At 44.0% G+C, this 23,754-nt stretch overlaps 1 protein-coding gene across 1 annotated transcript; it reads right to left on the bottom strand.

Moving 5' to 3' along the window:
• Positions 1-16,305: 16,305 nt before the first annotated feature.
• LOC123131073 (putative mannan endo-1,4-beta-mannosidase 9) lies at positions 16,306-18,665 on the bottom strand. The gene is made up of 5 exons (XM_044550838.1): positions 18,315-18,665; positions 17,314-17,508; positions 17,084-17,275; positions 16,747-16,955; positions 16,306-16,669 (listed from the first exon to the last, which is right to left on the bottom strand). The coding sequence occupies exons 1-5, from the start codon at positions 18,663-18,665 to the stop codon at positions 16,306-16,308; spliced, it is 1,311 nt and encodes a 436-aa protein (XP_044406773.1).
• Between the last annotated feature and the right edge of the window lie 5,089 nt (positions 18,666-23,754).

The raw sequence follows: 23,754 nt of genomic DNA, 5'->3' as shown, positions 1-23,754 counted from the left end.
TGGTGGAGCTCCGAGGGGCCCACGAGGCAGGCGCGCACTCTAGGGGGGGCGCCCCCACCCTCGTGACCGCCTCTCTGATGCCTTGGCATAGGGTCCAAGTCTCCTGGATCACGTTTGGTGAGAAAATCACGTTCCCGAAGGTTTGATTCCGTTTGGACTCTGTTTGATATTCCGTTTCTTCGAAACACTAAAATAGGCAAAAAAAAACAGCAATTCTGGGCTGGGCCTCCGGTTAATAGGTTAGTCCCAAAAATAATATAAAAGTGGAAAATAAAGCCCAATATAGTCCAAAACAGTAGATAATATAGCATGGAGCAATCAAAAATTATAGATACGTTGGAGACGTATCATGCCACAAATAAGTTGCTCTATCATTATCAACTCTGCATCTTTTGGCTTCAATACTATGAACATGTGTATCAGTACTATCAAGATTTAGTAAAAATAGACCACTCATCAAGGGTGCATGACCATAAAAGATATTACTTATATAAAAAGAAAACCATTATTCTCTGATTTGAATGAATAACCATCTTACATCAAACAAGATTCAGATATAATGTTCATGCTCAACGCTGGCACCAAATAACAATTATTTCGGTATAAAACTAATCCCGAAGGTAGATGTAGAGGTAGCGTGCCGACGGCGATCACATCGACTTTGGAACCATTTCCCACGTGCATCGTCACCTCATCCTTAGCCAATCTTCACTTAATCCGTAGCCCCTGTTTCGAGTAGCAAATGTTAGCAACGGAACCAGTATCAAATACCCAGGCACTACTGCAAGCATTAGTAAGGTACACATCAATAACATGTATATCAAATATACCTTTCACTTCGCCATCCTTCTTCTCCGCCAAATACTTGGGGCAGTTCCACTTCCAGTGACCAGTCCCTTTGCAGTAGAAGCACTCAGTCTCAGGCTTAGGTCCACACTTGGGTTTCTTCACTTGAGCAGCAACTGGCTTGCTGTTCTTCTTGAAGTTCCCCTTCTGCCCTTTACCCTTTTTATTGAAACTGGTGGTCTTGTTGACCATCAACACTTGATGCTCCTTCTTGATTTCTACCTTCGTAGCCTTTAGCATTGTGAAGAGCTCAGGAATCGTCTTATCCATCCCTTGCATATTATAGTTCATCACGAAGCTCTTGTAGCTTGGTGGCAGTGATTGAAGAACTCTGTCAATGACACTATCATCAGGAAGATTAACTCCCAGCTGAGTCAAGTGGTTGTGGTACCCAGACACTCTGAGTATATGTTCACTGACAAAACTATTCTCCTCCATTTTGCAGCTGTAGAACTTATTGGAGACTTCATATCTCTCAATCTGGGCATTTGCTTGAAATATTAACTTCAACTCCTGGAACATCTCATATTTTCCATGACGTTCAAAACATCATTGAAGCCCTGGTTCTAAGCCGTAAAGCATGGCACACTGAACTATCGAGTAGTCATCAGTTTTGCTCTGCCAGGTGTTCACAACATCTGGCGTTGCTCCCGCAGCGGGTTTGTCACCTAGCGGTGCTTCCAGGGCGTAATTCTTCTGTGCAGCAATGAGGATAATCCTCAAGTTACGGACCCAGTCCGTGTAGTTGCTACCATCATCTTTCAACTTAGCTTTCTCTAGGAACGCATTAAAATTCAATGGAACAACAGCACGAGCCATCTATCTATAACAACATAGACATGCAAAATACTATCAGGTACTAAGTTAATGATAAATTAAAGTTCAATTAATCAAATTACTTAAGGACTCCCACTTAGATAGACATCTCTCCAATCATCTAAGTGATCACGTGATCCATATCAACTAAACCATGTCCGATCATCACGTGAGATGGAGTAGTTTTCAATGGTGAACATCACTATGTTGATCATATCTACTATATGTTTCACGCTCGACCTTTCGGTCTCAGTGTTCCGAGGCCATATCTGCATATGCTAGGCTCATCAAGTTTAACCCGAGTATTCTGCGTGTGCAAAACTGGCTTGCACCTGTTGTATGTGAACGTAGAGCTTATCACACCCGATCATCACGTGGTGTCTCGGCACGACGAACTGTAGCAATGGTGCATACTCAGGGAGAACACTTATACTTTGAAATTTAGTGAGAGATCATCTTATAATGCTACCGCCAAACTAAGCAAAATAAGAGCATAAAGGATAAACATCACATGCAATCAATATAAGTGATATGATATGGCCATCAGCATCTTGTGCCTTTGATCTCCATCTCCAAAGCACCGTCATGATAACCATCATCACCGGCTTGACACCTTGATCTCCATCGAAGCATCGTTGTCGTCTCGCCAACTATTGCTTCTATGACTATCGCTACCGCTCAGTGAGAAAGTAAAGCAATTACATGGCGATTGCATTTCATACAATAAAGCGACAACCATATGGCTCCTGCCAGTTGCCGATAACTGTGTTAGAAAACATGATCATCTCATACAATAAAATTTAGCATCATGTCTTGACCATATCACATCACAACATGCCCTACAAAAACAAGTTAGACGTCCTCTAATTTGTTGTTGCAAGTTTTACGTAGCTGCTACGGGCTGAATAAGAACCGTTCTTACCTACGCATCAAAAACCACAACGCGGTATAGTGATTGCTTTTTGATCTTCAGAAAGAACCATGTTCATTGAATCCGACTCAACTAAAGTTGGGGAAGCTGACACCCACCAGCCACCTGTGTGCAAAGCACGTCGGTAGAACCAGTCCCGCGTAAGCGTACGCGTAATGTCGGTCTGGGCCACTTCATCCAACAATACCGCCGAATCAAGAAACAACTAGTGACGGCAAGTGATACGTCTCCAACGTATCTATAATTTTTGATTGCTCCAAGCTATTATATTATCTAATTTGAATGTCAATGGGCTTTATTTTACACTTTTATATCATTTTTGGGGCTAACCTACTAATCGGATGCCCAGCCCAAATTGTTGTTTTTTTGCCTATTTTAGGGTTTCGAAGAAAAGGAATATCAAACGGAGTCCAAACGGAATGAAACCTTCGGTAACGTGATTTTCTCAACAAACGTGATCCAGAAGACTTGGAGTGGGCATCAAGAAACAACAGAGGAAGCCACGAGGTAGGGGGCGCGCCTACCCCCTTCGGCGCGCCCTCCACCCTCGTGGGCCCTCCGTTGCTCCACCGACGTACTTCTTCCTCCTATATATATATCCACATACCCCCAAACATCCAGGAGCTCCACGAAAACCTAATTCCACTGCTGCAACCTTCTATACTCGAGAGATCCCATCTTGGGGCCTTTTCTGGAGCTCCACCAGGGGGGCATTGATCACGGAGGGCCTCTACATCAACTCCATGGCCTCTCCGGTGATGTGTGAGTAGTTTACTTCAGACCTACGGGTCCATAGTTATTAGCTAGATGACTTCTTCTCTCTCTTTGGATCTCAATAGAAAGTTCTCCTCGATCTTCTTGGAGATCTATTCGATGTAATCTTCTTTTGCGGTGTGTTTATCGAGATCCGATGAATTGCGGGTTTATGATCCAGATTATCTATGAACAATATTTCATTCTCCTCTGAATTCTTTTATGTATGATTGGTTTATCTTTGCAAGTCTCTTCAAATTATCAGTTTGGTTTGGCCTACTAGATTGATCTTTCTTGCAATGGGAGAAGTGCTTAACTTTGGGTTCAATCTTGCGGTGTCCTTTCCCAGTGACAGCAGGAGCAGCAAGGCACGTATTGTATTGTTTCCATCGAGGATAAAAATATGGGGTTTTATCATATTGCATGAGTTTATCCCTCTACATCATGTCATCTTCCTTAAAGCATTACTCTGTTCTTACGAACTTAATACTCTAGATGCATGCTGGATGGCGGTCAATGTGTGGAGTAATAGTAGTAGATGCAGAATCGTTTCGGTCTACTTGTCTCGGACGTGATGCCTATATACATGATCATACCTAGATATTCTCATAACTATGCTCAGTTCTATCAATTGCTCGACAATAATTCGTTTACCCACCGAAATACTTATGCTCTTGAGAGAAGCCACTAGTGAAACCTATGCCCCCCGGGTCTATCTTTCATCATATTAATCTTCCAACACTTAGTTATTTTCTTTGCCGTTTATTTTACTTTGCGTCTTTATTTCTCTTTATCATAAAAATACCAAAAATATTATCTTATCATATCTATCAGATCTCACTCTCGTAAGTGACCGTGAAGGGCTTGACAACCCCTTTATCGCGTTGGTTGCGAGGTTCTTATTTGTTTGTGTAGGTGCGTGGGACTTGAGCGTGATCTCCTACTGGATTGATACCTTGGTTCTCAAAAACTGAGGGAAATACTTACGCTACTTTGCTGCATCACCCTTTCCTCTTCAAGGGAAAACCAACGCAGTGCTCAAGAGGTAGCAAGAAGGATTTCTGGCGCCGTTGCTGGGGAGATTCGCGCCAAGTCAAGTCAAGATTTGACTCCCAACAACGAGTCATTTCTGGCATCATTACCAAGTCAAAACATACCAAGTACCCATCACAAACTCTTATCCCTCGCATTACATTATTTGCCATTTGCCTCTCGTTTTCCTCTCCCCCACTTCACCCTTGCCGTTTTATTCGCCCTCTCTCTCCATTCCCCTTCTCTTCCCTATTTGCCTCTTTTACCTGTTTCTTGTTTGCTTGTGTTGGATTGCTTGGCTTGTCATTATGTCTAGTCCTCTATCTTCTCCGTTGTCTCCCGAGAATGAAGTTCTTAATTTTAAATAAAGGGAGGGAGAAAATCTAAAATATGCTTGGTATAGAATTTGCAATGCTCAAAATATATCTATCAGGAAGCAATCTACTTCCGTTCTTCTTCGCAGTTTTTATGTAGGCACTAATCCTTGGTACAGATATATTCTTGATACCATTACCAGAGGGAATTTCTTGGGTAGCCATACTTTTGATTCTTATAACTCTATGATAGATTTGTTTGGCTCACCACCTCTTTTGGTTAACGGAACTATGTTAACTTTGGAACATGTGATGCAAAGGCTTGAAATTATTGAGAATAAAGTTGCTACTGTAGAGTTGATTGAGAATTTGGATAAAAAGATCCACAACCAAATTACCCAATATGGATCTAAGGTGGGAGTTACTCTGAAATTTTTTAAGGAAAAGAACCCATAGTTAATGAAAGAATAGATCAAGATTCTACTAGAATCGATAAACTTGAGGAAATTATCACCAACTTGGAGTCCGCTTTTTATTCCGTTAAAAATACTCCAATCCTCCCACTAAAATTTCCAAGCTTGTTTATGTTCCTAAAAATAAGGGTGAATCCTCTAGTAAGGAAACTGCGGATTTAAAATCAATAAGTGTTCATCCCAATCTTTTTGCTATCATTAAGGAACCGTTTGCTACAAATGATTTTATTAATTTTGTGCCTAGGAGTTTGATAATTAATAAAAAGAAAGAAACTCCTAAGAATTTTAGGTGTCTCATTGAAGAATTACCTACCAAAGATGGCAATACCTAGATCTATCTTCGCTTTTTTTTGCCTAGCTAGGGGCGTTAAATGATAGCGCTTGTTGGGAGGCAACCAAATTTTATTTTTTCCTTGCTTTTTGTTCCTGTTTAGTAAAAAATAATTTATCTAGACTCTGTATTGGTTGTGTTTTTTGTGCTTTATTAGTGTTTGTGCCAAGTAGAACCCTTGGGAAGACTTGGGGAAAGTCTTTTTGATCTTGCTGTAAAAAACAGAAACTTTAGCGCTCACGAGAATCGCTGCCATTTTATTTGGAAGGTGCTATTTAGTTAATTATTTTTTCAGATGATTAATAGATAAATTCCTCACGTTCAGCAATTTATTTTAGAATTTTTTGGGTTCCAGAACTTGCGTTAGTTACAGATTACTACAGACTGTTATGTTTTTGACAGATTCTGTTTTCTTGTGTTGTTTGCTTATTTTGATGAATCTATGGCTAGTAAAAGAGTTTATAAACTATAGAGAAGTTGGAATACAGTAGGTTTAACACCAATATAAATAAAGAATGAGTTCATTACAGTACCTTGAAGTGGTGTTTTGTTTTTTCTTTCGCTAACGGAGCTCACGAGATTTTCTATCTTGAGTTTTGTGTTGTGAAGTTTTCAAGTTTTGCGTAAAGATTTGATGGATTATGGAACAAATAGTGGCAAGAGCCTAAGCTTGGGGATGCCCATGGCAACCCAAGGTAAAATTCAAGGTCACCAAAAAGCCTAAGCTTGGGGATGACCCAGAAGGCATCCCCTCTTTCGTCTTCGTCTATCGGTAACTTTACTTGGAGCTATATTTTTATTCACCACATGATATGTGTTTTGCTTGGAGCGTCTTGTATGATTTGAGTCTTTGCTTTTTAGTTTACCACAATCATCCTTGCTGTACACACCTTTTGAGAGAGACTCACATGATTTGAAATTTATTAGAATACTCTATGTGCTTCACTTATATCTTTTGAGCTATATAGTTTTTGCTCTAGTGCTTCACTTATATCTTTTAGAGCATGGTGGTGGATTTGTTTTATAGAAACTATTGATCTCTCATGCTTCACTTATATTATTTTGAGAGTCCTTTAGAACAACATGGAAATTTTCTATAATATAAAACTTTCATATAAGTGCATTGAATACTATGAGAAGTTTGATACTTGATAATTGTTTTGAGATATGGAGATGGTGATATTAGAGTCATGCTAGTTGAGTAGTTGTGAATTTGAGAAATACTTGTGTTGAAGTTTGTGATTCCCGTAGCATGCACGTATGGTGAACCGTTATGTGATGAAGTCGGAGCATGATTTATTTATTGATTGTCTTCCTTATGAGTGGCGGTCAGGGACGAGCGATGGTCTTTTCCTACCAATCTATCCCCCTAGGAGCATGCGCGTAATACTTTGTTTTGATAACTAATAGATTTTTGCAATAAGTATGTGAGTTCTTTATGACTAATGTTGAGTCCATGGATTATACACACTCTCACCCTTCCACCATTGCTAGCCTCTCTAGTATCGTGCAACTTTCGCCGGTACCATAAACCCACCACATACCTTCCTCAAAAGAGTAACCATACCTACCTATTATGGCATTTCCATAGCCATTCCGAGATATATTGCCATGCCACTTTTCACCGTTCCGTCATTATGACACGCTTCATCATTGTCATATTGCTTGCATGATCATGTAGTTGACATCGTATTTGTGGCAAAGCCATCGTTCATAATTCTTCATACATGTCACTCATGCATCATTGCACATCCCGGTACACCACCGGAGGCATTCACATAGAGTCATATTTTGTTCTAAGTATTGAGTTGTAAGTAAATAAAGTGTGATGATCATCATTATTAGATCATTGTCCCAAGTGAGGAAAGGATGATGGAGACTATGATTCCCCCACAAGTCGGGATGTGACTCCGTATGAAAAATTAAAAAAAGGAGAAAAGAGGCCAAAAAAAGAAGGCCCAAATAAAAAATGAGAGAAAAGGAGAGAAGGGACAATGCTACTATCCCTTTTCCAAACTTGTGCCTCAAATTAGCACCATGTTCTTCATATAGAGAGTCTCATATGATATCACTTTCATATACTAGTGGGAATTTTTCATTATAGAACTTGGCTTGTATATTCCAATGATGGGCTTCCTCAAAATGCCCTAGGTCTTCGTGAGCAAGCAAGTTGGATGCACACCCACTTAGTTTCTTTTGTTGAGCTTTGATATACTTATAGCTCTAGTGCATCCGTTGCATGGCAATCCCTACTCACTCACATTGATATCTATTGATGGGCATCTCCATAGCCTGTTGATACGCCTAGTTGATGTGAGACTATCTTCTCCTTTTTGTCTTCTCCACAACCACCATTCTATTCCACCATAGTGCTATATCCATGGCTCACACTCATATATTGCGCGAAGATTGAAAAAGTTTGAAAACATCAAAAGTATGAAACAATTGATTGGCTTGTCATCGGGGTTGTGCATGATTTAAATATTTTGTGTGGTGAAGATAGAGCATAGCCAGACCATATGATTTTGTAGGGATAACTTTCTTTGGCCATGTTATTTTGAGAAGACATGATTGCTTAGTTAGTATGCTTGAAGTATTATTATTTTTATGTCAATATTAAACTTTTAACTTGAATCTTTCAGATCTGAACATTCATGCCACAATAAAGAAAAAATTACATTGAGAAATATGTTAGAAAGCATCCCACATCCAAAATTCTTCTTTTATCATTTCTACTCGAGGACAAGCAGGAATTAAGCTTGTGGATGCTTGATACGTCTCCAACGTATCTATAATTTTTGATTGCTCCATGCTATTATATTATCTATTTCGGATGTCAATGGACTTTATTTTACACTTTTATATCATTTTGGGACTAACCTACTAATCGGAGGCCCAGCCCAAATTGTTGTTTTTTTTGCCTATTTTAGGGTTTCGAAGAAAAGGAATATCAAACGGAGTCCAAACAGAATGAAACCTTTGGGAATGTGATTTTCTCAACAAACGTGATCCAGGAGACTTGGAGTGGGCGTCAAGAAACAACGGAGGAAGCCACGAGGCAGGGGGTGCGCCTACCCCCATGGGCGCGCCCTCCATCCTCGCGGGCCCTCCGTTGCTCCACCGACGTACTTTTTACTCCTATATATATCCATGTACCCCCCCCCAAACATCTAGGACCAACACGAAAACATAATTCCACCGCCGCAACCTTCTGTACCCGAGAGATCCCATCTTGGGGCCTTTTCCGGAGCTCCGCAGGAGGGGGCATTGATCATGGAGGGCCTCTACATCAACTCCATGGCCTCTCTGGTGATGTGTGAGTAGTTTACTTCAGACGTACGGGTCCATAGTTATTAGCTAGATGTCTTCTTCTATCTCTTCGGATCTCAATAGAAAGTTCTCCTCGATCTTCTTGGAGATCTATTCTATGTAATCTTCTTTTGCGGTATGTTTGTCGAGATCCGATGAATTGTGGGTTTATGAACCAGATTATCTATGAACAATATTTGATTCTCCTCTGAATTCTTTTATGTATGATTGGTTTATCTTTGCAAGTCTCTTTGAATTATCAGTTTGGTTTGGCCTACTAGATTGATCTTTCTTGCAATGGGAGAAGTGCTTAGCTTTGGGTTCAATCTTGCGGTGTCCTTTCCCAGTGACAGCAGGTGCAGCAAGGCACGTATTGTATTGTTTCCATCGAGGATAAAAAGATGGGGTTTTATCATATTGCATGAGTTTATCCCTCTACATCATGTCATCTTCCTTAAAGCATTACTCTGTTCTTATGAACTTAATACTCTAGATGCATGCTGGATAGCGGTCGATGTGTGGAGTAATAGTAGTAGATGCAAAATCGTTTTGGTCTACTTGTCTCGGACGTGATGCCTATATACATGATCATACCTAGATATTCTCATAACTATGCTCAGTTCTATCAATTGCTCGACAGTAATTCGTTTACCCACCGTAATACTTATGCTCTTGAGAGAAGCCACTAGTGAAACCTATGGCCCCCGGGTCTATCTTTCATCATATTAATCTTCCAACACTTAGTTATTTTCTTTGTCATTTATTTTACTTTGCGTCTTTATTTCTCTTTATCATAAAAATACCAAAAATCTTATCTTATCATATCTATCAGATCTCACTCTCGTAAGTGACCGTGAAGGGCTTGATAACCCCTTTATCGCATTGGTTGCGAGGTTCTTATTTGTTTGTGTAGGTGTGTGGGACTTGAGCGTGATCTCCTACTGGATTGATACCTTGGCTCTCAAAAACTAAGGAAAATACTTACGCTACTTTGCTGCATCACCCTTTCCTCTTCAAGGGAAAACCAACGCAGTGCTCAAGAGGTAGCAGCAAGCAATATGTATATACCCACACCCACAACTTCTTTGTGTTTTTCTCGTGCATATAACATCTACGCATAGATCTGGCTCGGATGCCACTGTTGGGGAACGTAGTAATTCCAAAAAATCCTACGCACATGGAAGATCTATCATGGTGATGCATAGCAACGATAGGGGAAGATTGTTGTCCACGTAACCTCATAGACTGTAAGCGGAAGCGTTATGACAATGCGGTTGATGCAGTCGTACGTCTTCACGATCTGACCGATCCTAGTACCAAAAGTACGGTACCTCCGTGATCTGCACACGTTCGGCTCGGTGACGTCCCATGAACTCTCGATCCAGCTGAGTGTCGAGGGAGAGCTTCGTCAGCATGACGGTGTGATGACGGTGATGATGAAGCTATCGTTGCAGGGCTTTGTCTAAGCACTACGATGATATGGCCGAGGTAGATTATGGAGGAGGGGGGCACCGCACACGGCTAAGGGATCAATGGTCAACTTGTGTGTTCTAGGGTGCCCCCTGCCCCCGTATATAAAGGAGCAAGGGGGGAGGCCGACCGGCCCTTGGGGTGCGTCAGGAGAGGAGGAGTCCTCCTCCTAGTAGGAGTAGGACTCCCCTTTCCTAGTCCTACTAGGAGGAGGAAGGGGGAAGGAAGGAGAGGGAGAGAAGAGAAGGAAAGGGAGGTTCCCCCCTTCCCTAGTCCAACTCGGACTTCGGTACCGTCCCTTGGCCGGCCCTCTCTCTCTCGACTTAAGGCCCATGTGGCCCATTAGTTCCCCCGGGGGTTCTGATAACCCCCCAGCACTTCGATAATTATCGAGTGACCCCCGGGACTCATCCAGTGTGCGGATATAGTCATCCAATATATCAATCTTTATGTCTCGACCATTTCGAGACTCCTCGTCATGTCCGTGATCACATCCGGGACTCCGAAATATCTTCGGTACATCAAAACACATAAACTCATAATACTGATCGTCACCGAACGTTAAGCGTGCGGACCCTACGGGTTCGAGAACTATGTAGACATGACCGAGATACGTCTCTGGTCAATAACAAATAGCAGAACCTGGATGTTCATATGGGCTCCAACATATTCTATGAAGATCTTTATCAGTCAAACCGCATAACGATATACGTTGTTCCCTTTGTCATCGGTATGTTACTTGCCCGAGATTCGATCGTCGGTATCTCAATACCTAGTTCAATCTCGTTACCGGAAAGTCTCTTTACTCGTTCCGTAATGCATCATCCCGTAACTAACTCATTAGTCACATTGCTTGCAAGGCTTATAGTGATGTGCATTACCGAGAGGGCCCAGAGATACCTCTTCGATACTCGGAGTGACACATCCTAATCTCGATCTATGCCGACTCAACAAACACCATCGGAGACACCTGTATAGCATCTTTATAGTCACCCACTTACGTTGTGACGTTTGATAGCACACTAAGTGTTCCTCCGGTATTCGGGAGTTGCATGATCTCATAATCATAGGAACATGTATAAGTTATGGAGAAAGCAATAGTAACAAACTAAATGATCATCGTGCTAAGCTAACGGATGGGTCAAGTCAATCACATCATTCTCTAATGATGTGATCCCGTTAATCAAATGGTAACTCATGTCTATGGTTAGGAAACATAGCCATCATTGATTCAACGAGCTAGTCAAGTAGAGGCATACTAGTGACACTCTGTTTGTCTGTGTATTCACACATGTACTAAGTTTCCGGTTAGTACAATTCTAGCATGAATAATAAACATTTATCATGATATAAGGAAATATAAATAACAACTTTATTACTGCCTCTAGGGCATATTTCCTTCACCAACACGTGTCTACAAGAATAAAGTTGCGTAGTAGACATCAGTCACCCCATGTTACCGCTCATCGCACCAGCACATGTGGCTTGCACCACCGCACGCCAGTTGCAACAAAAAATCGGTCGCTAGTAGTAACTTTCCCACTGTCAGTTGCAACAAAATTTGCAGCCCGCCAACACCAGCCACACTTCATCGTTCCCTGGGTGTAGCAAAACCAGGTGTCGGTGGTAGCTTTCCCTGTTACCCGTTGCAGCAAAAAAAGTGCACCGTCGTCACCTGGTTGCAGCAAACCCGGGTGCTAGTGGTAGCTTTCTGGTTGCCGATTGAAGCAAATCGCAGAACCGGTTGCAGCTTCAACGTCGGTGGCCGTCACCTCTAGTCCACGCCAGTTGCAAAACTTTCCGATCTCGCCGAGGAGATGCGCGGACATGGCTTTCTTGGGTTGCAAGTAGCCCATGGCCTCCCTTTGCAACAACTTTCTTTGATCCGGAAAACAAAATGGAGGGAAAAGGGCTCGCAGAAGCTCACCGACAGCCTAGGAGAAGGATACAACCGTATCATGGGAGGAAGAGAGGAGAGTGGCACGTCTGGAGGAAGGGAAGAGAGAAGGAGAGGGGATCTGAACGAGTGATTGGAAGAGATAATCATCTATAGGTGGATGGGATGGCCCCCCTTATGACATGGCCATGTTGGGGACTAACACGGGACGATGGACCTGGGCGGATCGTATGACTCGCGCGTGACCGGCCCAAGCTTCGGCCTTTTCGCCGGTCACAAACGCTTCCTGTTTCCCTTCTTCCTTTTATCTCCTTAATCTTCTGATCACTCCCCAGTCCCCGCCCGATTTGTATTCCCATTTTACTCTCTGCTGTCAATCAATGCAAGCCAGCCATCAGTTGGATCGTTCAAAAAAAACTGTAACCAAGGATTAAGATATTCTCCTGGTTGCTGTCTAAACCTAGTGTTTAACCAGGGATGTGCTACTTCGTCGTGGGTGGCTTGGGGAGAAAAAATAAGTTTATCTTGTCATCAAGATGAATCCATTTATCACTCAGTTTTGTTTTTGCTACAAGTACATATATGAATGGAATGTCATTCAATGTATGTTTCCTTCCCTTTGGCCCCCTTTCCAACTTGCAACACTGCACTGCATTGTTGGAATATTTCTCTTAGAGCATCTACAGCCATATTGCACAAACTTTACCCCCTAAACACTCACGGACACGCTCGGCCAGTATCCGTTCATGTCCACTTTAACCGTTCATTGTTTTCTACCGCCCACCACACCTCTCAAATTAGCATCCTCATTTTGAGGCACTTCAATGAACATGTTATATGTGACATGGCTAGAGCACGCAGCTGCGAGGAACATACCTGCGGCCGGCCCTCCAGGGTGCAACCAACCGCGGCGAGCTCCGCACACGCGAATGCGAGGGCCTCTGCGAGCACACTACGCCGCTCGGCACGCACGCACACGCATCAGCACGCGGTTGCGGCGCCCAGCACGCGTCGGCGGCTCTGCAACACATGTTGCTACACACACGCATGGGCGGTAGCACACGGCGGCAGCACCTAGTGCGTACGGCAGCACGCAAACGCAGCAGCGGCTTCACGCAATTGCAGCAGCACGAGGTGGAGTAATCCATTTTCAAACAAGCATACATGCAAGAAGTTTTTTCTCTCGAATATGTACGAGTGTGTGTATTATGTATTATAGGGTGAAGTGGGGAAGACACCCACGACAAGCGTTGTGTTACAAGTTACATGAACTGCAACACAAAGCTAACTTGTCTCTGCTACTCACCGTGTTACTCTACGAAAGAAGGCATCGAGATCTCCCTTGAGGCCCCGACTGGAATTGGTGTAAAGTAACACACCGTAAAAAAATATAGGTGTACTTTACTGGTCTAATAAAATAACCATTATTTTACACGTGGTTGTGAACAAGCGCCTAGGTACGAATCTTCAAAGAGCTCCCCGAGCAGTGCCGATTCATCGCCACTAGCGCAAAGGCCATAGAGGATGGAGATATTGGAGGCACTGTAGAGGGTGGAGATGTTGGAGGCGATGTACACGGGCACCACACTGGGGTTGGTGGCATTGATGGTGAGGATGACGCCGATGTCCAGCACTGGCGGCGGCCGGAAGTGGAAGCAGCAACGCGGTCACACTCATCTTCGCCCAGACATGGCTCACAAGTCGTTGTTCGCAGACACAACATCATGCCGCACCCCGTCACTTTGTCGCAATACGATGGCATTGCGGGGGTTGTAGCAAGGCGCCATCGCTGCAGCATCGCTTGCAGCACGAGCGGTGTTGCGACAGGGCGGTTGCACCAGCAGTGCTGCTTGTTGTTGCATAGTCACGTCCAGGTTGCACCCGCGTTGTGGTTGCTGAAGCAGCGAGGGATGTTCCAGGGCGAAGTGCGTCAAAGTATGGTCCAAGTTGTAGCAACGGCGATCCTCGTCGTTGTGCGGTTTGACTTGCAGCCCCACCATGGTTGCTGAAGTGCGAGGGATGTTATTGAAGTAGTGACGATGTTTTAGGTTGGAGCACGTTGAAGCCAAGTCATCGAGATTGCAGCAGTGGCAATGCTACAACCCACTCACATTACAACAAGCCGCCATTGCTGCATGGCTGGTGGCTAGTTGCACTGCTGCAACATGGGGGTTGCAGCAGCCGGTGTGGTGGCGCCACAACCTCGCGGTGTGGTGGTCAGAGCAAAACAACATCAGTGCCCGAGGAGCTGCAACCGGTGCTTCAATGGATCACCACGTTGTGTTTAGGATGGCGACGCTCACATGGTGCTACAGAGGATAGTGGCGAGTGCATCGTCGTCAGCATCGGCGGCCGGTGCGGGTCATGTGGTACTACAAACAGAGACAAATCATCGTTGGGAAAATAGGTGGGAGAAGGAGACGAGCGGCTCTTGAGAGATAAGGTAGATAAGGCAGGAGACGAGTGGCCCTAGAGGGAAGAGCGGTGCATGGTCGCAACTAGGATATGTTCTGTTCACGCGACACAATTGATTTCTTCCAGAAATCAGTCGATTGTTTTAAAGTGTTTTCCTTTGTCATTACATTTACAAATGGGATCCTAGAGCATTTGGAAGGAAAGAAACGACAAGCAGCAAAGGGATTGCACCAAGCTTTACCTTCTGGAAAAAAGATTAATTGAAGATTTCTTTCTCCTTGCCCATAGGTTAAGAAAAATCAAAACCCCGTCTCTCTCGCTTTGTAATTCCCCTACAATAAGAACACGGCTCTACTTCGGCCCAAAGTGGCTAGGCATTTGTAAAGTATGTTCAACAGTTATAACTTTATTTAATTGGAAAGCACGGTGAGATACTCTCTCGCTATTTCAGGGGTAAAAAGATATATTTACGAGTGGGATGGATTGCAAATGGGAAAGATGATGGATGATCTTCGGTAAGAATTCAGAATACTCGCAGTGGTGGCGAGCGAAGTGTTTAAACATGCTCAAGGATGGGATCCAGCTAGGTGACACATTATTGCCTAATAGCGTGTGATTGTTTAGTCCGTGTTGCTGTTCAAGCAACTCAGTAAGATGCCATTAGTCATTTGCTCGTGTGTGCTAATGCTCTTGTGGTAATTTTGTAGCCTTTTCTTAGTGTCAAAATTGTGCCCTCTGAGGTGTGGTCTAATGTTTGGGTTGCTTTTGTTTTGTTTTGTACTTGGTCTCTATGGTTCCATCAATTAAACGGGGAGTTACATCGTCCTTTACTTAAAAAAACATGTAGTAGTCTTATTCGTTAGAAAAATGATTTGGATCACCTGACCGTCCATCGGATCGGATCGCTTTATAGTGTATGGATCACTTAGCATTGCTTTCATCCGTCTCATGTTGCTTTAAATTTTTGCATCATTCCATGATGTTGATCACTTGACCCACTCGTGCACTCATTCTAGCTATATGCTGCTTCTCCTCTATCACCACAACAGGGTGTTTCTCCCTTAATAACCCTCTTCCATTTTAACACAAGCGTCGAGCTCACTGCCATGGATGACCTCCTGGTGACTACAACCCGCAACCAAAGTTCTTTGCGGTGTATGATCGAGGGAGGCCGTGTTTGGCGGCGAAGTCAGTGCTCCATATTGAGGTTGGCGGTTTGAGGATTTTGATGTGGTGATCGCTTGGCATGCTAGAAAGCTCATGTTTTTTTTGCTTCCAACACATTATGTGACATGCTGCGATGATTCTAGGTGTCTGCTATGAACTATGTTTTCATACTACCAATTGATTTTCTTGTTATTGCATATGTTGGCTTACATCCTTGAATACATTGCAACCACTTCTCTTATGGAGTTTGTTGCTACCACCGAGAATTTATTGCATACATAAATAAAATTTGTTGCTTGTATTTGCTTGAATTGTTGCAATGTTTTCTGCAATGTTTTGACATACACCAAGAAGAAATGATGTGATGACATTGCAAACAAAAAGATAACTCGGATTAGGGCTGAGGAGAGGGACGATTTGTTGGCCCGCTGTCCCACGGACGCCTAGCGCTCTTCTATTCATTAGCAACCCGATGTAAATAATTCCAATCCAATGGGCTCGTGAGTCTTCGATTCCTCCACACACATGCATGTGCCACTATCACAAAAAAGCTAGACAGCGGGCGTGAATCTGTCGATCTTGGCGCACTCCTGCGAGACGACCGCGGCGGTGGTGGGGCTGCGCTCGAACACGACGTCATAGCCGTCCGTCCAGCTCTCCATCCCGGGCGCCATGACATGCCAGAAGAGCCCCCCGGCGCACGGCCCGTTCCCCTTCACGGAAGCGTAGATGGCGTCGTATACCATGCGGAAGTAGCCGTCCCGCGCCGCCACCGTGTAGCCGCCGGAGCGCGCGGACCAGCCGAACTCCGCCACCAGCAGCGGCTTCCGCAGCGCCTTCCCCGCGTCCTCGATGTGGGACGCCATCCACCTCTTGGTGAACTCCACCTGCGCCTGGCTGCTCGACCCCGGCATCCTGCCACACACACGCGCGAGTGACACGTTTAATCATCGATTGTTCGGGCTAGGAGAAGATGAACTTATTTTGCGTACCACTGGTCGGGGTAGACGTGGATGGTGGCGAAGTCGACGGTGGGGATGCGATTGTTGGAGACGAAGTCGGTGCCGGCGGTGTACCCCTGCCCCGGGTTGAACCGCTTGCGCTCCGGCGTGGACTCGCCGTAGAACCCTTCCATGCCAATCTCCACCATGTGCTTGGGGTCGACGTACTTGACGTACGCGGACATCGACGCCACCCAGCGCTGGATGCAAAGTTGCAAATCCATCAAATCAAACTAATGAACGGAATGGCCAAAATAAACAGGCGTGATATATAGGAAGTGAACTGAGGCCATAGATTTTTTTGTTTTGTTTTGTGTGAGTGACCGACCTCCATTGTCTTTCCGGAGAGGTCGCTTGGGACGCGAGGCTCGTTCATCAGCTCCCACGCGAAGATGGTCGGCTCGTCCTTGTACGCCACCCTCGTGAAGGTGTTTACTCGCGTGATCATCCTCTGTTCCACAAACACATATAACCACAATGATATGACGTATATACGGTGCATATCTCGCAAAAAGAAAAACTATACAGTGCAGCAACACTTCCATAAGAGGGAGAGACCTTAATGTGGTTCTTGTAGAACTGTTGGGTGAGCGCGTCAGAGAAGAAGTCGTCGTTGGACCCAAGGTAGTGGCCCCGGTCTCGCGCCCACTTCACGTACTGCTTCTTCCCGCCAAAGCTGTCCATGTTGTTCACCAAGCTCAGGATCAAGTAGATCCCTCGTTTCTTCGCTTCCGCTATTACGAAGTCTAGTCCCTGCACAAATATATTCCAAGGGGAAAAACATATACTTAGTAAATGCAGCATATATACGTGTATGTCACTGTATCTTGCTCTTCAATGGTGAATCGGTACGTTTTCGTGTGAGATCTTTACAGCTCACTTGGAATATACAGTACAATGAAACCTTTTTGCTACCATAGAATATATACAATATAAACTTTTTAATGAACAATTATAAATGAGTAAAAACATTTTAATGAGTAGTAGTAGTAAGATTTTGAAACGCCTGGCCATTGATTAAGATCTTTGGGGCCAGAGCATAGGAGCGTTTGACTTTTGAAAGAACAAATACACATTATTATGTTTTAAAACGGAGGGAGGAGTAAAGTAGTACAATGAAACCCTTTTACTGCCGGGATATATACGATGAAAACTTTTTGATGGACAATAACAATAATAACAAGTAAAAGATTTTAACGAGCAATAGTAGCATTAAGATTTAGTGAGCAGTAAGATTTTAACGAGTATACAATGAAATCTTTTTAATGGGCAAACGAGTAAAACATTTTAATGAGCAATAGTAGCAGTAAGATTTTAAGACGTCTGGCCATTGATTAAGAAGATCTTTGGCGTGACAGACATTATTCGTGTCCATCTGTCTAAATCGTTGCTACTACCACATGATTTTAGCGACGGAAACGAACCTGCATGCAGGACTACTAGGGTAAACGGTATTATGGCTATCTTTGGCGTACGTGTAATTAATCTGCTCAAGTGAAACGGAAATCTCTAGCGTAGCTTTGGCCGCGCCGTTCAACGTGAGACAGACACACACATACCACGAACACTTGCTCATTGTACACGCCGGGGGTGATCTGCAGCGGCCGGTCGCTGCCCTGGCCGTCACTGAAGGCCCAGGTCCTGACGACCGTCGCGCCGAGGCGGGACGCCTGCTCCAGCACGTCCACCACCTTGCTCCGGTCCGCGGGGTTCGACGCCATGTACATGAGCCAGTACGCGTTGAACCCGTCGGCGTAGAACCGCCGCCCGCCCGCCATGAACCGCGCCCCGCTCACCGTCACAAACCCGCGGGCCTTTGGCCTACCATCCACTTCCCCGGCGCCGGCGGCGACGGCAAGGGCGGCTAAACACGACACGAGCATCACGAGCTGCGGGCTGCTGGTGGCCATGCCTATGTATGTGTGCGGAGCCGAAGCTGCCGTGTCTACGTGCAAGTGATTGGCAAAGGTGCAATCTCTCCGGTGATCGGTCGATCACCTGTGTGGATGGGGATGATATGTCGTCCGCGGAGTGCTCGCGTTATATAGGCACGGCGAGACGAAATAGGCACGGGCCTGTTACGGAGGGTTTACGGAGTGCCTCCGACATGGCAAGGTTTTATTGGATTATAAGGAAGGAGATTGGCCCCATCCACCTGAAAATCACGGCGCGGTGGAGAGATTTTATAGTAAACCCGGTAACAGCCCCGTAATAGGCCCGTGTGTTTAGCATTTTTGCCGCGAGCATAGTGCCGTGCTGACGCTCGCGTTGCCTTGCATTGTGCACGTGCGTCGCTAGGTTCACTGCATGCAGCAGTAATAATGGAGTAGTAAGCGCATCTACGACCCTTAAACCGTCCGCATCTCGGATCACGTAAATCATTCAACGCGGTCCTGTATCGGTCCGTAGCACTGTCCGGGTGTACTCTTTTTTCTTTTTCTTTTTTCACTTCTGCTACAGTACAACCTCCTAAACACATCAAGGGTGAAGATTTCTCCACACCTCTTCATAATAAAGAGTATGATGGTCTTTTCTAAAAAAATACGTCGCGCCGCCTGACATGCTTTTTTTAGTGGCTGCGCTGCTAAGACATGCCTTGGTGCGAATAAAGGGTGCTTGTTGAAGAGAGTTCAAAGCCAGTGGAGCTAGCGAGTCCGAGTGATTAGTGAATTAGACGAACTTATAAGAACAAGTGGCAGATCCGATTTATTAAAATGATTTCTGGATTGTTTTCGAACTTGAAAGACTTTTTAAATTTTGCAAAAACGCCAACATTGGGAATCTCGAAACAGTTTTGTAAAAAAGGCACACAATTGGAAACGTTAGCATCTTTCAAAGCAATTTTTTGTAAATTTGAACATTATTTGAAAAACATGAAAAATACGAACATTGTCAATATTATGAACACATCTTTGCAAACGAGAACATTTTGTGAAATTCCCTTACATAGTTTTTGAACTTGAGAACAATTGTGAAAATTGGAACATTTTTTGAATTTGTTAACAAAATTTTCTTCACACTTTTAATTTTTTCGCATCAACAAATGTTCAGAATTTCAGAATTTGTTCGTATTTAAAAAAATTAGAGTTTCAAAATTTGCTCGTGTGATTTTTTTTAAATAATTCAGAATTTCTAAAAAAACTTTCTTATTTTTTAAATGTGTTCATAATTTCAAAGTGCGCTTCAAGTTTTCAAAGATTATTCGTGTTTTCAACAAAAAATATCATTTCAAAACATTGTTCACAAATTAAAAAATATTTGCATATTAAAAAAAGTTCATGGACTTAAAAAATATAAGCATTTCCACATTTTGTTTTAAAAATTCGAAAAAGTTTCTATTTAAAAAAATTGTTCATGGACTTTAAAATATATCGGTATTTAAAAAATGTTCTCAAGTTTCAGTGAACGTTCCAAATTTTGCAAACGTTCTGTGCCGCTTCTGTGTGTTCATAAAAGACTCGCGCTAGGTTTAATCTAAGGCAACTAGCAGATGGAGAGGCTATCAACACTTAATCATAGCTCCAGGGTCACGAGATTGAATCCCGATAGCTTGTCATATGTTTTCTTGAATTTTTACGCCCTGCACTATTTCGGTTCCTATTAGTGGGTCGGCCCAGTAGGAGTGGATTTGTCAAATGTCCATATTACTCTTTATACGTTTAGGGAGGCGGTTGTACTGAAGAGGGAGTCTTTTCACTTCTTGAGAAAACGTCCTCGAGGCTATTTAATAGTTAGTGGCGACTTTATACCTGATTGAACATGCTCAATTTTGAAAACTAGGAATTGCATTCTAAATGGTGAAGCACGCGGGGGGGGGGGGGGGGGGGGGCTCTCCCCCTCTCTCCCGGTGGCGCTGGAGCACCGCCGGGGGAACCATCGTGACAACAATCTACTCCAACAACTTTGTCGCCGTCATCACCAACTTACTCGCCCTCTATGCAGCAGTGTAATCTCTCTCTTCCGCTGTAATCTCTACTTAAACATGGTTCTTTATGCTAAATATTATTATCCAGTTATGTGTTGCACCTCTATGATGTTTAGTAGATTCTTTTTGTCCTATGGGTTAATTTTGGTATGGTGTGGTTGATATGAATTATATATTATTATGGTGTTGTCGTATGGTGCCTTCTGTGTCGCGCAAGCGTATGGGATTCACTGTTGTAGGGTGTTGCAGTTGTTGGAAATATGCCCTAGAGGCAATAATAAATTAGTTATTATTATATCATATTTCATTGTTCATGATAATCACTTATTATCCATGCTAGAATTGTATTGATAGGAAACTCAGATACACGTGTGGATACATAGACAACACCATGTCCCTAGTAAGCCTCTAGTTGACTAGCTCGTTGATCAATAGATGGTTACGGTTTCCTGACCATGGACATTGGATGTCGTTGATAACGGGATCACATCATTAGGAGAATGATGTGATGGACAAGACCCAATCCTAAGCCTAGCACAAAAGATCGTGTAGTTCGTATGCTAAAGCTTTTCTAATGTCAAGTATCATTTCCTTAGACCATGAGATTGTGCAACTCTCGGATATCGTAGGAGTGCTTTGGGTGTGCCAAACGTCACAACGTAACTGGGTGGCTATAAAGGTACACTACGGGTATCTCCGAAAGTGTTTGTTGGGTTGGCACGAATCGAGACTGGGATTTGTCACTCCGTGTAACGGAGAGGTATCTCTGGGCCCACTCGGTAGGACATCATCATAATGTGCACAATGTGACCAAGGAGTTGATCATGGGATGATGTGTTACAGAACGAGTAAAGAGACTTGTTGGTAACGAGATTGAACAAGGTATCGGGATACCGACGATCGAATCTCGGGCAAGTATCGTACCGATAGACAAAGGGAATTGTATACGGGATTGATTGAATCCTTGACATCGTGGTTCATCCGATGAGATCATCATGGAGCATGTGGGAGCCAACATGGGTATCCAGATCCCGCTGTTGGTTATTGACCAGAGAGTTGTCTTGGCCATGTCTGCATGACTCCCGAACCCGTAGGGTCTACACACTTAAGGTTCGATGACGCTAGGGTTTATAGGGAAAGTATGTACGCGGTTACCAAATGTTGTTCGGAGTCCCGTATGAGATCCCGGACGTCACGAGGAGTTCCGGAATGGTCCGAAGGTAAAGATTGATATATAGGAAGTATGGTTTTGGCCACCGGAAGTGTTCCGGGCATCACCGGTAGTGTACCGGGACCACCGGAGGGTCCCGGGGGTCCACCAGGTGGGGCCACCAGCCCCGGAGGCATACGTGGGCCAATAGTGGGAAGGGACCAGCCCCTAGGTGGGCTGGGGCGCCTCCCACCAAGGCCCAAGGCGCCTCCAAGAGGAGAAGGGGGCAAACCCTAGGGCAGATGGGCCCTAAGGCCCACCCCAGGTGCGCCTCCCCCTCTCCCCCTTGTGGCCGCCACCCTAGATGGGATCTAGGGCTGCCGCACCCCTTGGGGTGGGAACCCTAGGCGTCGATTTTGTCAATTTACTTGCCGTTACTAGTCTTATCTTGATTCGGCGGCATCGTGGGATGAAGCGGCCCGGACCGACCTTACACGTACTCTTACGTGAGACTGGTTCCACCGACTGACATGCACTAGTTGCATAAGGTGACTAGCGGGTGTCTGTCTCTCCCACTTCAGTCGGATCGGATTCGATGAAAAGGGTCCTTATGAAGGGTAAATAGAAATTGGCATATCACGTTGTGGTTTTGGCGTAGGTAAGAAACATTCTTGCTAGAAACCTATAGCAGCCACGTAAAAACTTGCAACAACAATTAGAGGACGTCTAACTTGTTTTTGCAGCATATGCCTTGTGATGTGATATGGCTAAAAGGATGTGATGAATGATATATGTGATGTATGAGATTGATCATGTTCTTGTAATAGGAATCACGACTTGCATGTCGATGAGTATGACAACCGGCAGGAGCCATAGGAGTTGTCTTAATTTATTTATGACCTACGTGTCAACATAAACGTCATGTAATTACTTTACTTTGTTGCTAAAGCGTTAGCCATAGTAGTAGAAGTAATAGATGATGAGACAACTTCAAGAAGACACGATGATGGAGATCATGATGATGGAGATCATGGTGTCATGCCGGTGACAACGATGATCATGGAGCCCCGAAGATGGAGATCAAAAGGAGCAAAATGATATTGGCCATATCATGTCACTATTTGATTGCATGTGATGTTTATCATGTTTTACATCTTATTTGCTTAGAACGATGGTAGCTTAAATAAGATGATCCCTCGCAATAATTTCAAGAAAGTGTTCCCCCTAACTGTGCACCATTGCGAAGGTTCGTTGTTTCGAAGCACCACGTGATGATCGGGTGTGATAGATTGTAGCGTTCGAATACAACGGGTGTAAGCCAGATTTACACACGCAATACACTTAGGTTGACTTGACGAGCCTAGCATGTACAGACATGGCCTCGGAACACGGAAGACCGAAAGGTCGAGCATGAGTCATATAGAAGATACGATCAACATGAAGATGTTCACCGATGTTGACTAGTCCATCTCACATGATGATCGGACACGACCTAGTTGACTCGGATCATGTTTCACTTAGATGACTAGAGGGATGTCTATCTGGGTGGGAGTTCATTAAATAATTTAATTAGATGAACTTAATTATCATGAACATAGTCTAAATTGTCTTTGCAAATATGTTGTAGATAAATAGCTCACGTTGTAGCTCCCTATTTCAATACGTTCCTAGAGAAAGACCAAGTTGAAAGATATTGTAAGCAATGATGCAGACTGGGTCCGTAGTCCGAGGAGTGTCCTCACTGCTACACAGAAGGCTTACGTCTTTGATGCACCGCTCGATGTGCAAACCCCTACAACATCGTCTGTGGATGTTGTGAACACCCGACAGACACATCCTGATGACTACTTAATAGTTTAGTGCACCATACTTTACGGCTTAGCATCGGGATTCCAATGCCATTTTGAACGCCATAAGACATATG

This window comes from Triticum aestivum, chromosome 6A, assembly GCF_018294505.1.
Source record: "Triticum aestivum cultivar Chinese Spring chromosome 6A, IWGSC CS RefSeq v2.1, whole genome shotgun sequence".
NCBI classification, from domain to species: Eukaryota; Viridiplantae; Streptophyta; class Magnoliopsida; order Poales; family Poaceae; genus Triticum; species Triticum aestivum.
This window is presented reverse-complemented; position numbering and strand designations above follow the sequence as displayed.